Source organism: Stegodyphus dumicola, chromosome 10 (assembly GCF_044657685.1).
Source record: "Stegodyphus dumicola isolate Sdum_Otavi_A_Nest chromosome 10, ASM4465768v1".
NCBI classification, from domain to species: domain Eukaryota; kingdom Metazoa; phylum Arthropoda; class Arachnida; order Araneae; family Eresidae; genus Stegodyphus; species Stegodyphus dumicola.
This window is the reverse complement of record NC_140777.1, coordinates 94,873,503-94,890,171: the sequence shown is the minus strand read 5'-3', so window position 1 is coordinate 94,890,171 and position 16,669 is coordinate 94,873,503. Positions and strand designations below refer to the sequence as shown.

Sequence of the window (16,669 nt, the reverse complement as noted above, 5' to 3'; positions counted from 1 at the left end):
CGGAAATTAATATAATTAACGGCTTGACATGTTGGGCAGGACTGGACATACGCCCTTGTTAACTTTTGCAGTTCAGGAAAGTAGACTGCCTCGCGTACGCGTTGAGTAGTTTTTCGAATACCAGCATGAGAAGCTAAAGGGCTGTCATGGAGCTCTTGCAGGATATTTAATCTAAGACTAGCTGGGATAACAGGTCGAAATTCGTTGTTGGAATTCGTAGTTTTTGTATAAAATAATAGACCATCTATTAGTTCGTAATGGGCCGCCCTATTTCTTATCGCCACAATATCTTGGTGGCTAAAATTTTCAGGATCCTTCAAATACTCATAAATGCTTCCAAACTCCGGATCCTTACCCAGTTTGGTGATTACAGTTTCTCGGGAATTTATTGTACACGCTGTCAGCATTGCAACTTTTACGGTATTACCCTGTTCGTCTAATTTAATTCGTGACAGGGCATCTGCTACGATATTTTCCTTTCCGGGGGTATGCTTGATTACCAGATTATATTCTTGCAGCTTGAGTGCCCATCTTATTAACCTTGGGGATAAATTTTTTCCAGAGTACAATCTAGTTACCGCCGCATGATCAGAATATACTGTTATCGGCGCCTTTCCAAAATAGACTCGGAACTTTTGCACTGCTAACAGAACTGCAAGTGGCTCTCTCTCGGTCGCGGAATAGTTTCTTTGTGTTTGATTTAAAGTTCGGCTAAAAAATGCCACTGGCTGCTGATTTTGCGAAAGTACCGCTCCTACCGCATAATCCGAAGCATCCGCTGAAATTTCTAAATTTTCATCCTTTTCAGGAAATTTCAACACAGGGGCTTGCGTTAATGCTTGTTTTAATTTTTCGAAAGCACTATTGGCTTCGGCCGTCCACGAGAATCTTGCCTTTTTCCTTTTTAATTTTAACAATGGCTCAGCGATAGCCGCAAAATCTTTTATAAAGGACCTATAATATGAACAAAGTCCTAGAAAAGAAGAGAGCTTCTTTGCCGTGTTTGGAGTCGGATACTTTTGTACAGCGATTATTTTTGATTCATCTGTCTCGATCCCTTTTTGCGATATTTTGTAACCTAAATATTTTAATTCAGGGGCTGCAAATTTGCACTTTTCGACATTAACTTTTAGACCGGCCTCATTTAATAAAGAAAACACCTGTCTTAAATCCTGTACATGTTGGTCTAGATTATCACTAGTAATAATGATATCGTCTAAATAGATAAATGTGGACTTTCCGAGAACAGGTCTTAACACAATGTCCATGCATCGCTGAAATGTTGCTGGGGCGCCTGAAAGGCCAAACGGCATTCGCAAAAATGCATAAGTGCCAGACTTGGTTATAAAAGCAGTCTTAGGCACGTCCTCAGGCCTGATCCCTATTTGAAAATAACCATTCGTTAAGTCTAAAGTTGTCATAAATTTTGTTGATTTTATGTTCCTTAAAATTTCTTCTATAATCGGTAACGGATATACCGGATATTTCGTTATGGAATTTAATTTACGGTAATCAATAGCGAATCTCCACCTTTTTGGATGCTCCAAAGGATAATCATTATTTTTCTTACATAAAACCACCGGACTAGCATAACTACTTGAGATAGGCGTTACGATCTTTTTACGTAGCATATCGGTAATATGCCATTCTATAATTTTTTCCTTATTCTTATCATACCGGTATGGTTTTTGACGAACCGGCAATGCATCTCCGGTGTCAATACTATGGTTAGTAACCTGGGTAAATCCTGGAATATCACTAAATAAGGAAGCAAATTCACTTACCACTTGTCGGATTCTATCTTGCTCGTCATTAGGCAGGTGGTCGAGATTTAACCTTGGCGGTTCAACCTTTTCTACACGCACTGGTTTCATCGTCAGCTTAAGAGACGCTTCATTAAAATCCAGTGTAGCTTGTGCGTCTGAAAGAAAGTCTATTCCTAGTATTAAGTGTGCTTGCAAATTCTTTACTATAAAAAACATCACCTTTACTTGTTCGTCCTTGATACGGATGTACAAAGGTACTTTACCTACGCACTTACATTGTTCTTCTTGCGCCGCTAATACTGTTGTATTATCCGCATTATATATGCGGTATTTGCGAAAATACTTTCTAAAAAAGACTTCTGCCACACAGGAACACTGCGCGCCGGTATCCAGGAGTGCGGTGGCCGGGATATTATTTACCAAGACTTCAATCTTCGGAAGAGTTAAATTTTTCACCATTACTGTATTTAACTTGTAGGAAGAGGGGTTTTCGTGGCCTTCGGATTTCCGCACCCTCTCGTCAGCAGAAATCCGTTTTAGTTTAAATTATTTTTCCTTTCGGTGCTTTCCTTCTTTCTCCACTGGCCTTGAGACTTTTCTCCTGGGTTGCTATTGAACTGTCGACGTTCGCCGGCTGTTTTTGAATGCTCGGGTTTCCTTGCCCACTGATTCGCTTTTTCTCCGTAGCCATGTGCTTGAGTTTGCTGTAGTCTTGGCGTACCAAATTGGTTTCGCTGTTGATATTGGCGTCTTCTTTCGACGTCCGCCGTTCTTCTACTTTCAAACTGGATTGCTAGCTCAAATAATTTTTCCAGTGTAGTCGGATTTCTCAATTCAATAAAGTCTTGCACTTGGGGTAGTAACCTCGGCAAAATCACTTGAATTATTTCAGGATCCGGACGGTTTCCATACAAGAGCTTGAAAACGTGAATTTTTCTTAAAATAAAACTCGAGATGTTTTCCATTCTTTGTTGATATATACTGAAAAGTTCTGTTTCTAATTTCGCACGATCCCTTACAACAGGGAAGGCTTTTAGTAGGGCAGTCTTGAAATTTTCGTAGGTATAGGTGGGACTTCCTGCTTGACCCAAGAGACTTCTGCCGATACATTTGAACCAGTTAAGCGCTTGGCCCCTCAAAGCGCTGGTAGCTAAGGTAACTTTTTGAAACTCGTGCACGGGGTAGAGCATGAAGTGGTCATCCAATTTTTCCAAAAAACTGGTTACCTGTGAGTTTCCATTAAACGTTGCTTCTGGTTTCATCGAAGCGCGCATGGTCTGGACAATATACCCAAATCCTTCCAGGGCGGCAGCTGGCATTTCTGGATTCTGAGCTGTTTCTGCAGGCAGCACAGGTTCTTCTTGAAACTCGGCCATGGTTATTCTTCGTCGGGCGCCACTATCAGGTTCAATGTTTCTTCTAACCTTCTTCGGAAACATACAATGACCTGACTAGAACAGAGAGCTTACTAAAGCTATGTTCACTAATTGTAGTAAGTAGACAGGATACAGACGAAGGGTATACAAAACCCTTTATTTTTTTCTTTATATACAATGACTTCCGTACTTCGGAATACAATGACCCTCCACTCGGGGTCTAACTTAAAAGATATCAAAATAAAACTAAACTCTAATTTAACTTTAGAATAAGATTGGCCTTATAATAACAGAAAGCGTATGTAGCACAGAGACTGTGAACACTACAATACGTTTAATTTATCAAGAGGATTAAAACCTCTGGCCTGGAAGGCAAAGTAGCAACTGCGTAACTTCTAAGGTAAGCGGCCTGCTTCGAACTCACGGCTTCCTCTCTTCTGCTTGGCAAAAAGGCCACACTTAAATACTTGGCGTTCGCCAGACAACTTTGCATAAACTCCTTCACGCTTATAATTCTGGCCAGAAGTAGAAAATAAGAAGTGATAGTAAAGATTTAAAATAAAATAAACGTTAGTAAAACTTAAGATCCTTACAAGCTTACTACATGTAAGCCCTTGAAATCTTAATGTAGATTATCAAATGGCTATTATGGCTATCAAAAAACATTTCAACAGTTATGATAGTTCTTGAATAACACTGCCAGCATCTTGACTGATTTCCATGACAATTCTACTTTCATCTCCAAATGAATTTCTTCATGTATCCTTATTCCAAGCGCTAAAAAACTAAGCAAACTTGTCAAAATCAGCAAGAGCTGCCTAATACCAGGAAAAGGGCACTGTACTCTTATTACAGAATTTGCATCTTTTTGTTAAGAGACAAAATTAATAATTATATTAACATTCTTTATCAGTGGTGCATGGCCAAATTTTAAAATAAACTTTTAATTCTAAATCTGAAAAAAAAAAAAAAAAAAAATACCATGTAGAAAATTTTGTACTTGACATTTGAAACAAATGCTTTGCATAAATGCTATCAAGTCTTTCCCACAGTGCATCAAGTACTAAAGCACATTATCTTTTCTACAACATACCCAGCAGTGAATTGCCATCACAAGACATTTTATGTATTCCACCTGCCAAAAAAGCATAACTTCCATGTATTTGTATAGGTGCAGAACATTTTGCCACCCAGTACATTTTCTTAGGGTTCTAAAATCTCCTCACCACTGCCTCACTGAATTCTAAAAATTTTTTCACTTCTAAATTCTACTATTCAGTAACTTTTTAAAAAAATTTTCGATCTCTAAATTTTGCTGCATGGTGCTTCTCTAATTTCTAAAATTTTTCCACCTCTAAATTCTTCCATTCAGTGTAGCTGCTCCAGTTGCACCACCTCTGATGCCTGCCTTCTATACATGTACACCACCTCCCATATTGTCATAAACAAAAAATAGAACATCCAAATATTTAATGTAAAATAACAAAATTCAGATAATAATTAATGCACTGTTTTAGTTAAATTTTAGTTTTCATATGTATTGGATTTTTTTTTTTTTTAAATAGACATTTGTATGTAAGTGAAACTAAAAGAATAATGTTTTATAATTATAGAAGATTATTTATTACATACATATTAAAACATTATTGTTTTACGTTTTAATTAGACATTTACACCAGAAACCAAGAAACCTACTTACAAGGTATCCCACCCTTTTCCTGTTATTCTATTGCAAATTTCACGGCAGCCTCTTTAAGAATAGTTTCAAAGCAGTTGTTTTCATCAGAGACTTTGCAATAAATTACTGTAGTCCTGCAGTAATTTTATTGCAGCTTCTATCACTGTAGGCAAATCCCGAAAGCATATATCTTAAAATTGAGTTTAAGACAAAATATATCACGATTTGTCTATAAAACTGTTAGGCTTTGGAATATACTAAAAAGAATGCACACAAAAATGGCATCATTGGAATTGTTAAAACTGAAGAACCGATTTGAAAATATTTTCCAGAGTTTGGCACATTCTGAAATTTGTTAACTTTCACTAATATGATTGTGCTAATATATAAGTAACAAATAAAATAAAACTATAATTTGGATTTTTCTTTTTCCATATTCAGGGTTTGTATAAAAGTAAATTTCTAAAAAAAGGCCCATACCTTTCAGGAGAAACTATTTCAATTAGTTTCCGCCCCATAGTTTCTTCTTCTGAACTTGAGTCCTTTGAATATACATACAAAACGTTAAGAACATTTATCAGAACTTATAGCTAAAAAATTATAAAATATTTGATTTTTATAAAACCAAATATTTAGACTTTCTTATTAATCTTTATCATTAATATGCTTTTAACATTTCATTATAAAACGTAATTTAAAAGAATCAAAAAACATGCTTAACCTTTCCAATCCATAAGTAAGTCACAGATGGAGTTTCCAGGATAAAAACATCATTTGAATTTAATGACTCACTTGTTTCTGGAACCTGCAAAATAATATATATACATAATACTCCATAGTCAATAACTAAAACAAACAGTAAGCTATACAAATTAATTACACAAAGACTGATTAAAATATGAAATTTTATTACAAAGCAGCAATGGAATCTATGAATTAGCACAAATTCGATAACATCATAGCAAATATGATGCATGTATAGGCATGTGTGATTAAACTTTTTAAATTATTAAAATTGTAATGAAAAATATAAAAAATGTCTAATAAAATGATAAAAATGACTAATTTTAATATGCATTACTTAATTATTTAGTTATTTCTGAAATTAGTTAAAACCTATATAAACCTTTGTAAACTATGTAAATTTAATGAAAGAATAAGTGTCATTTCAATTTATCAGATTACTTTGTAAAATATATTTAATTTTATTAACAGTTAAATTTTGAGTTAAACTTCTTTCCTGTCAAATTCTTAAATTCAACTTACTACTTCCGGCCAGAACGTAGTTTTGGAATCACGTCTGAATACATAATGAGGAATTTTGGCTTCTCTCTCTCAAAGCTGTTATTACGCTCGGCCGTATTCAGGCCCTTGATAGCTTCGTAGTCATCTCGTGTTTAAGGGCTCAACTCCATTAAAACTTTGATAGTTTCAGCTATACCTCTTTAGTTTAGATTAGTTTTAGTTTACTTCTTAGCCTCTTAAGTTAAAGCCCAAGTATCGGCTTTTATTGTACACTCCAAGACGGAGTATTTGAATAATAAAGGGTAATTTACCCTTCCATCTTCTTGTTTCTTGTCACACGAACTTAAGCGATCATTCGCTTAGCAATTCTTAAGATTATGCACGTTCAACTGTAAATTAGCACTTGCAAAGTGAGGAACTCTACAACTTATTACATTTATTTATAAGAAAATGATTCTCTTTGTTATGCTTCCCTTCAAAAACTCATTGCTTCCAAGTTTTATCAAATGTCTATGAATGAGAACAAGACAAAGATTAATCTCTGATTAGCTAAAAATGTTGTGGCATCTGTGATTAGCTAAAAATGTTGATGTACTGAGTATTTTAATAAGTTTTCTTTTTCTAAACTCTTACAAGAAATTTCTATGCAAAATTTGTCCACTTTAATAAATTTATTTACTTTAATTTACCCTTCCATCTTGTTGTTTCTTGTCACACGAACTTAAGCGATCATTCGCTTAGCAGTTCTTAAGATTATGCACGTTCAACTGTAAATTAGCACTTGCAAAGTGAGGAACTCTACAACTTATTACATTTATTTATAAGAAAATGATTCTCTTTGTTATGCTTCCCTTCAAAAACTCATTGCTTATAAGTTTTATCAAATGTCTATGAATGAGAACAAGACAAAGATTAATCTGTGATTAGCTAAAAATGTTGTGGCATCTATGATTAGCTAAAAATGTTGAGGTACTGAGTATTTTAATAACTTTTCTTTTTCTAAACTCTTACAAGAAATTTCTATGCAAAATTTGTCCACTTTACATGTAAGAAATCTCAGAAATTATTTTTAAATTAAATAATTTTAAGAAAGTTAATATTTAAATTTATTATAAACATTTTCTAATTTTAGAAATTAAATGATGAATTTAAAAAGGTAAAATCTCTAATGACCAAATAAAACCTGTTGATGTTAAATATCCTGTACAAAGCAGTGATAACAGTACTAAAATGTAACATAATTTTAGTAACAGAGTACAAATAAAACAATATAAAAAATATATAACCACAAAAATTTCTTGATTCAGAGAGATTTAAATTCTTAAAATCTTTTTATAAAAGATAATTGAGTAAGAGACTCAAAATACTTTATTGTTGTATCTAATATTACTAGCATCAAAAGTTCTAAGTTTATTGACTCCTGCAAGTTTTTTTAGTTATTGAAAAGGTGAAGAATGTTTATAACTTATTCCTTATTAACTACAATTTGAAAATTAAATTTCATTAATTTATTTTGTGAATATTCTTCTCTTCCCATATACTCCCTCTATCTGGTGCGTTTTATTTTTAAGTTATTCTGTTGCATATATTTATTTTTTAACATAGGCGCTCCATTCTTATTAATTTATTGACCACATTCTTTTTTAAATTTTTTACATGTACAGATTATTTTGCACAGATTTTATTTTACATTTTGATCAATGATGTATCTTCACTTTCAAAACTATTTTACCCAAAAGCTCAACTGTTTTCTTTTAGTCTACTTTCACTGTATTTTATTCACAATTATATATTATTTTCTTCAAAAGCAAATGTATTTTCTGATCAAAAACGTTTAGACTAAAGTAAGAAGCTATTTCAAAAAAGAAATAATTATTTGCATTGCATTCTACTTAATTATAAAAAGTTTTTTTTTTTTTTTTTTTTTTTTTTTAAATCCTTATTTTATGTAACACTTTAAAACTTATAAGTAACATGTATCAAACGTAGAAAGGTACAATACCTGCTCAGCGCGAGTGTTGTAGTCATTTGTTCCTCTGACTTGAAAAAGGCGAGTACCATCAACATCAAAAGAATCATAATCATGAATATTTTTAAAACCACTAGCATGACCACCCATCAAGATTACAATTTTGCCTTTGAAAATTCTAAGGAAATGCTCAGGTTCTTGGCCATGAACTACACGGGCCTATAATGAAATAATATTAAGCATTTATAAATAACTTTTATGTGCACATTTTTTTTTTTTTTTTTTTTTTTGTTAAAGCCTAATACTATAGATCTTAAATTGTTTACGCAGAGACAATCCATAAAACAAATTATAAATTTCATCCTCTCTTTAAAAATGATCTAAAAACAAAACAATAAAAAGAAGAAATTTCATAGTAGTTAAATTACATGCACATCTACAATGTTGGCCATTAAAAGTGCAAAATTACAAAAAATAAAAACTATCACAATCATATTTATTACGCAAAAAACTTATAAAGGTGAAGTAACAGTAACTGATGCTACATGGCCTGGAATAGAGAGAAAGAGATATTAGATGTATGCTTGGAATATGTAATTCAATGCACTTTTGACACATTGCCTATGTTCATCTTGCGTACCGTATATTCTCAAATATAAGCTGATCCCTGTAGAAGTGAGAATATGTTTATTCTTCAAAAATTTACCCAAAATTCAAAATCCGTACATAAGCCGGGGAAAAAAAAAGAAAAAAAAAACTATAATATTCAAACATGTCATGATGAGGACAAAAGCCAAGCAAGTAAAAGGGCTGCAATTTTATCGAATCAAAATTACTCTACAATTAAAATGGGAAATATCAGTGACGATAGTTTTAATTCTGGTAACCTTATCTGAAGCTACCACATTTTCCTCATTCATTTGTTGTTTCGTTTACAGTCTGTGGTATCTGTGCCCGTCTTATTTTCTGGGCAATTTTATTTTTTGTCTGAAGGATTAGTTGAAACAGAAATTTTATCACGATTAAAGATTATCACACTTGCTGAAAATTTAACAACAGTATTGCTCAATGGCATTTCTCCTAACTAAAAAATAAGTGGCGAAAAAACATCTTTAATTAGTAGAAATGCCAAAATCTAAAAAGGTAATACGGGGTCATTTTCCTTTACCCGGCGCAAATTTCGTTAACATCAGATTTTGACGATGAAACAACAAAGCAATGTAAACAATTTCAAAAATAAAACAACTCATTTACACAAAGTGAATAACTCATTCCATTTACAATAATTTTTTTCATTAACTTAAGAAATAAAAAATGTTATATCTGGTGGTTTATTGCTTGCCCTGGCTAATGGATATGCACCTACATTTTTTTGTGATATAAGCGGATCTTTATATAAGCTGACCCACACAGTTTAGCTTTAGAAAAAGTTATGAAAATTCTCGGCATATATGCAGAAATACACGGTAGTTGCATGTGGTCAGCAATATGGCAGCCCTTGTGTGGTCATGAGCTGACAAGTTAAATAGGCAACAGATGCAATGAATGTATGGGCTTAAGTAAGCAACAAAACATAGCGATTATTAGATGGTGTGTGTGCATGCAGTTATACATTGTTTTGTTGACAAGTTCCAGCATTTCAGAAATGTAACAATGACAAATGTGCAAAAATTAAGCAACAAAATTCACTTTTCAACATACAACCATGAAATTGCTGAAAAGGGATTTTTGCAATTAGTGCAATGTAAAGCCAATTCAGCAGAAAGGTGACACATATGCAAATATCAGTTTCATGACATCAGGGGATACATTCATGACATCAGGGCATGTAAAAGACAACGAGTCAGTGAGCACAGTGCAAGGCAACTTAAAAAGAAGACAGAAAGACACATTTCCAGACATTCTTCTGCAAGTGAAAGTAAGATTGTACATACAGTATGGCTACAGGAAAACATCGGGGTGCTTTTACGCATGGTAAAATGATTGGTAAGCTTGAGGAGAATCATAGTTTGACGTCTGTCACCTAAAAGTTTGGAATGATGAAAGTGTTGTTTCACAAGCTTTGAAAGCCTTTCAAATGACAAGTACAGCAGTAAGAAAAGTTGGTGGTCATCCAAGAAAAACAACAGTGACCGATCACCGACATGCAAGTGAAAAGACAAAAGACAACATTTATCAGCAGTTGCCCACAGCAACCAGACAATAGGTGTCCAGACGGTTTCCCAAAGGTGGCGTATTCGGTTATTTTCCTGAACGTTGCATCTCATTCACAGCAGCCCATCGGCAGCATTGTTACAGTGGTGTAGAGAATATATACACTGTATACTTCATCAAATGTTCTTTTTACTGATCAGATTCAATCTGACAAACGATTTTCAATGCCAGTTGTTATGGAGAGAGGCAGGACACAATTTCTTCCCATTAACATTAGGGAAAAGGGCCATTGGGATCGTTCTGAGGCGTTTGTATGGCGAGGCACTGCGAAGAACATATGGATGGAGCTCCACATTTTTTAACAGAGGTGCTTTTACTGGAGGTCATCACTGTGATGTCCCCCACCACATGCCTCTTTTTCAAGGTGCCATTGGTCCTAACTTTGTTTTATGGATGACAATGCATAGCCACACAGGTCTCATGCTGTTTAGGAGCTCCTAGAAAGTGACCACAGAATGGAATGGTCAGCATGCTCTCTTGATTTAAATCCATTGAACATGTGTGGGATACTTTAGGAAGACACCTAGTGGCACAATCGTAGCCTCCAGAGAACACCAGACAACTGAAACAAATGCTGCTTGAAGATTTGGGAACTCTTACCCCACGAACTATTATATAATCTATTGTTGAGTATCAACAGATGGTGCAACACAACCATTGCGGTTAGGGTCAGTCATATCCGTTCCTACGGCTCTTCGATTTGTTGTTCTCCCTCCTGGCCAGACGGTTTTTTGTTCCTATCCCATTACGTCAATAAAAGCTTTTTCTATTCATTCCATATTGTATGTGTCTCATTCATTTTTTGATTCTATACTTTCCTCATTGTACACTGTGTGTACAAAGTACTACATTGTGCCTTTGTAGTATGAATTCCATGTCTCCCGGTTGATTTTTGCAAAATTACGGCCAAAATCAGAAAAGCTGCTTAAGTCTTGCACATCAGTTTGTTAACAATGCATGCCAAATATGAATGGAATTATAGTATCGTACCACTCCTCAACACAACATCATGTTCTGTACCTTCATAACAATACATAATTGCAGGACTCATTTATTCTGTCTCAAGAATACTACCAATCAGAGAAGCAACCATCATGACGGAAGCCATGTTATCTGAAATGACATGTTCCAGAGACATTAGGTATTTTTCGGAAGCAGGAATGAAAAATGAGCAACGCCTTCGCCGGGAATCAAACCACGGTCCTCTGGAATACGCGCCCAGCGTGCAAACTACTACACCATGAAGGCACGCTAAGAAGGCGGGAGAAATACTTTATATACTCCCCTTTGTAAAGGGCGACTGGGGATTTTATGCAGCCCAATAGCCAAATCCTGGGTGTGGAGAATCATCATCCACCACTCTTTTAATTCATGCGCCACTGTAGAGATATTAGGTATTTTTTGGAAGCAGGAGTCATGAAAAATGAGCAACGCCTTCACCTGGAATCGAATCACGGACCTATGGAATACGCGCCCAGCGTGCAGACCACTACACCCCGAAGGCACGCTAGGAAGACAGGAGAAATACTTTATAATCTCATACCATTTTTATCTCCATCCAACACCAGCACTAGGCTTTTTGCTACTCAGTGCAAACTTTGCATCTGTTAAATTCTGTTCTTATATAAAAGGGGGGGGTGAAAGTTCAATATTTCCCGTTCTAGTGGGCCGATTGACGAAATTCAAATTGCGTTTTCATGTCTCGAAAGAGCAACTTAGGATATATATTAAATTTATATATAGCTTTGTTCTAATATAGGTATTTTGACACAAAATCGGACTTTTTCTGAAATAACATGCCGTTTTTTTCTATATTTCGCTTCTATGAAATTTGGTGCGAAATTTGCGGAGAAATTCAAAATTTAACTTGGCGCATTTTTTCCAGTTTCAGCCGAATATAATTCACTTGGCGAACTTCTTAATATATGGCAACCTATTTTCCTTTCCCTTCCGTTGTGCAGGAGCGGGAAAAAAGACACACCGTTCCTGCCCTTTTACATTCTGGATGAGCGGAAAAAAAAGTCACATCATTTCTACTTTCAAATAATTTTAAGAAAGTGTGTAAACAAATATGCTGCTTCGTTAATATCGCTTTCAACAAATATGCCAAATTTCAGAACGCGCCAATATATAAATTCGCGTATATTTTCGGAAATTTTGAATAAAAAGCTCTAATTTTTGGCGGGTATGCTTAGACATAGATCTATTTTAAGATGATTGTAAAAATTTTACAGGTTATAATTCAGAAATACATCTACTTTAAGATGATTGTAAAAATTTTATAGGTTATAATTCAGAAATACAGCTACTTTAAAATGATTGTAAAAATTTTATAGGCTATAATTCAACAATTTTTTCGAAATATTATAAAAATTATTTAAAAATACAGATTTAAAAAATAAGTTATAAAAAATGGGTGGATTTTATTTGGAATGAACCTAAATTTCGAACTGTGTAAGGAATCAAATAAGTTTTATAAAAAAAGACAGATTAATAAATATATACCAAACCTCAATTGACATTGAGGAGATAAAAAATTTCTGAAAGCTGAAATTTTTTAAAAACTACTCGTGCGATTTTTACAAAACTTCGTAGTTTGCCGTAATTTGAGTCGTAGAATGGAAGTATGGAAAGAAATTGGCATATCATTTCAGAAAAAGTCCGATTTTGTGTCAAAATACCTAAATTTGAACAATGCTATGTATAAATCTAATACATATCCTAAGTCGCGCTTTCGAGACATGAAAAACACAATTTGAACTTCGTCAATCGGCCCAGTAGAACGGAATATATAGAACTTTCTTTTTCTAATAGAACTGTGTCTTTCTGTCGGCGCAATGTAGATTAATTTCTGAGCTAAGATTTGGGATATGGCATCATAGCCATGTGCATTATACTATGTCTATCTTCTTCAGCAGCGAGATGGACGCATCAAGCAAATTTCTGTTGGTATGTTCATCTTCGTTTAACCACCGTTCTATATTCAAGCTGAATATACTATGTACCATATGAACAGAGCAGAACCAACTTCCATCCATCCTATCATTTTAGCAATAATAATAATTGCATCCAGTTTTTATAAGTATTTCAAACTGTGTTTAATTATTGATCAGTTGTAACCTGTAGACAAGTTTATGTATGATACCAATAATTTCAATAAAATTATATTATAATAATAATATATAAGATTAATTATATTTTAGATATATATATAAGATTATATTAGATATATATATAAGATTATATTTTAGATATATATATAAGATATTTTAGATATATATATAATATAAGATTAATTATATTATTTATTATTTATATATATAAGATTTAATTATATTTTAAATCTAAAACTATACGTTTTAGATTTAAAATTAAATGTGTTGAATGAAAAAAAGCAAGAAAGGGAAATTTATGTTAGCATGGGCGTAGCCAGCTCAAATTACGGAAGGGTGCCCGTTACGACTCCTATGCCTATACTATTCTACCTATCACAGCATCTTCCAATATATACGTAATTATTACGTGATGAATATATTATGTTAATGGAAGTTATCTTAATATAAATAATAATTATATTATAAGTTTTATTAATAATATTAATAATAAAATTATGTAATATAATTATGGATATATTGCATTTAACTATAGTATTTATAATTACTACCTTACAAACATATTAAATGCGAAACTCTGTTTTTGTTTTTCACCTTAGTCACTTTAACCTTTACAGCCATACAGCCATTTTAAAAAGCATAATAAATAACAAAAATAGAATAATGCTAGTAAAAGTGCTTCTATTATTTTACTTTCATTTTTGATGTACACACTCACATACATACAAAGAAATATTAAAAGAATTTTGAAATTCATCTTACTTTGGTTTCATAATATAACTATAAAGATAAATAAATATATAAAAACCTATATTTAAATATATATAAAAAAATTTTTAAAAACTATAAATATAAAAATCTGTATTTCTGTTGTATATAATTATATAAAAATAAAGATATTGAATTAAACACGTAAAAGTCGTAAATACATCATTTATTTTGGACATGAAATTGAAAAAAAAAAAGAAAAAGATTTTAATAAAGGGCAAAAATTTTTCTGGCCTTACATTTTGGTTCGGCAATTAAAACATTCCCGAATTCTATTTTCCGTGGCTGTAAACTGGCATATATATCAATAACTTTGTCAAATGATATTTCTGTGATACTATAAGGTATTTCTCCCACTTCCCTAGCGTGCCTTCGTAGTGTAACGGTAGCACGCTGGGTCGGTATTCCAGAGGTCCGTGGTTCGATTCCCGGCGAAGGCGGTTGCATATTTTTCACCTTTTCTACTTCCAATTAACCTAATGACTCTACAAGTGGCGCCCGAACTAAAAGGGCTGTGGACGATGATTCTCCGCACCCAGGATTTGGCGACTAGGCCCCCTAAAACCCTAATCGCCCTTTAAAAAGGGAAGTGTATAAGGTATTTCTCCCACTTCCTTGGCGTGCCTTCGTAGTGTAACGGTAGCACGCTGGGCCGGTATTCCAGAAGTCCGTGGTTCGATTCCCGGCGAAGGCGGTTGCATATTTTTCATCTTTTCTAGTTCCAATTAACCTAATGACTCTACAATACAATGAATGTGCTTTAATACCAAAGAATTTCTGCGCTGTTCCCTCACAGTAGCTCTATTATAATTTTCTAACCTTTTCGAAGCGCTTGCAGAACGTTCACATTCGCAAGAGTTATTGGCAGTGTAGCTGTTATGTTTAATAGCACACCAATATTTGGGAAAAAGATTATATTCGAAGCTTTTAAAGCCCAAACTCGTGTTTCTGGGAGATTTGCTTTAGGAATAGACATAAAATGCTGTGGCCAACGTTTCATCTCTTCGTTTAGAAGTTCCAGAGAGGGTAAATAATCTTTTATATGCACCCTTCAACTCATTTACACAATCAGAGTAAATTGATGGTAGTACGCAAAACAGAGATGATGCAATCTTTTCTAAATTTGAAAATTGAAATTTTAAATGGAAATCGAGATGGTCAAGCAAAGGAATTGCTAAAATAGTCGGCAGAAAATCAGACATACGATTATCTAGAATTAGTTAAAAAGGTATTATTTATTTTAGATATTTATATAATTGTTTTTTAAAAAAGTACAATTTTTAAACAATAAAAAGTTTAATATATATTATAGATAAGTAGATATATTTATTAATAATAATTTAATATTATAATACATTAATACAATTAATTACTATGTATACAGTTTTTTTTTCCTTGGAAAAAGCAAATTTATGAATTACTTTCGCAAAGTCTATCATTTCAAATTCTTTTCTTTCTACCTTTAAAAATGCTAGATGACTTAGGGGATCTTGCCCATCGTTGATTGTAAATATGTCCAAATTTATTTTAATTTGCTGAACGAACGTTCATAGCTAACATTTGATAATGAAATAGTAAGGAGTCGTTAAAGTGCTACTCTTAGGCTTGGAAAAACATTTTTTCCATAGATCTGTAATGGAGTTTTAGGTTCAGTTTCTTTTCTACTGCGCAGTAACATCTTGCAGTCACATTCGCGGTTCAAAACAATTAAAGGATATTGTGAGTTCGGTATGAAATAACCATATAATCGACAACCTTTTTAACAAAAGGAAATAGATTATAAAGGAAAATTATAACGTTTAACAAGCTGAGAATATGCAAATTTAGTCTGTGACGTAGAAAACTATACGTTTTAGATAAGGAGCGACCTGCAGCATTCCTTTTGTAGTAGAAGATTAAAAACAACTGACACGCGTTGAATGCTTTGAAGCAGTGAATACACGATATCTCAGCTTGGTAACTTAGTTGGATCGGTAGTCAGGAAGGCCATCAGGCGTTTACAGGAAAGTCAAATGCAATCCATTGTAGCGAAAGCGTTAGAAATTTTCCAAAATGTCATTTCCAGATTATGGAATCGGTTTTTGGAAACTGGATATGTTTGAAAAATTCGGAACAAGGTCGTGTTATAGTTTTAAAATAAAAAGCGGGATCTATATGTGCATTTCGTTTTAAAAAAATAAAGATATATCTCTATTTTTAAAAAAGTGGTCAGAAAGAACGTTTTGTATACGGAGATATTTGGTTGATATACTGCAAACATTTTATTACTCATTTCAGACAAATCAAGACAATAAGTAATTAATTATATTACAATAATTATTAATTTTAAATATATTTTCCAGAAGTCGATCAAAATAAAAACTGAAATTTTCGGAAAATCTTGTTTGGAGACCATTTGGTGCCCCTCTGCGAGCGGCGCCCGGGGCATCATACACCCCCTTACGCCACTGCTTAAAATGGTAATGATAATGATAGTTTCATTTCACAATTCTTCTCTCAATATAAGTAACAATATTTTTAATTTATAACAATAATTTAAA

General features: G+C 33.3%; 1 protein-coding gene across 4 annotated transcripts in view; it reads right to left on the bottom strand.

Moving 5' to 3' along the window:
- Positions 1–16,669, bottom strand: part of LOC118179705 (gelsolin, cytoplasmic-like) — a 301,004-nt gene that overhangs the window by 107,493 nt on the left and 176,842 nt on the right. For all 4 annotated transcript variants that reach the window (XM_085825276.1, XM_085825274.1, XM_085825275.1 and 1 more), the window contains exons 13-15: positions 8,068–8,253; positions 5,542–5,625; positions 5,301–5,362 (exon numbers count right to left, since the gene is read on the bottom strand). In XM_085825276.1, the coding sequence (XP_085681402.1) occupies positions 5,301–5,362; positions 5,542–5,625; positions 8,068–8,253 (332 nt within the window). The remainder of the gene's footprint in view (positions 1–5,300; positions 5,363–5,541; positions 5,626–8,067; positions 8,254–16,669) is intronic.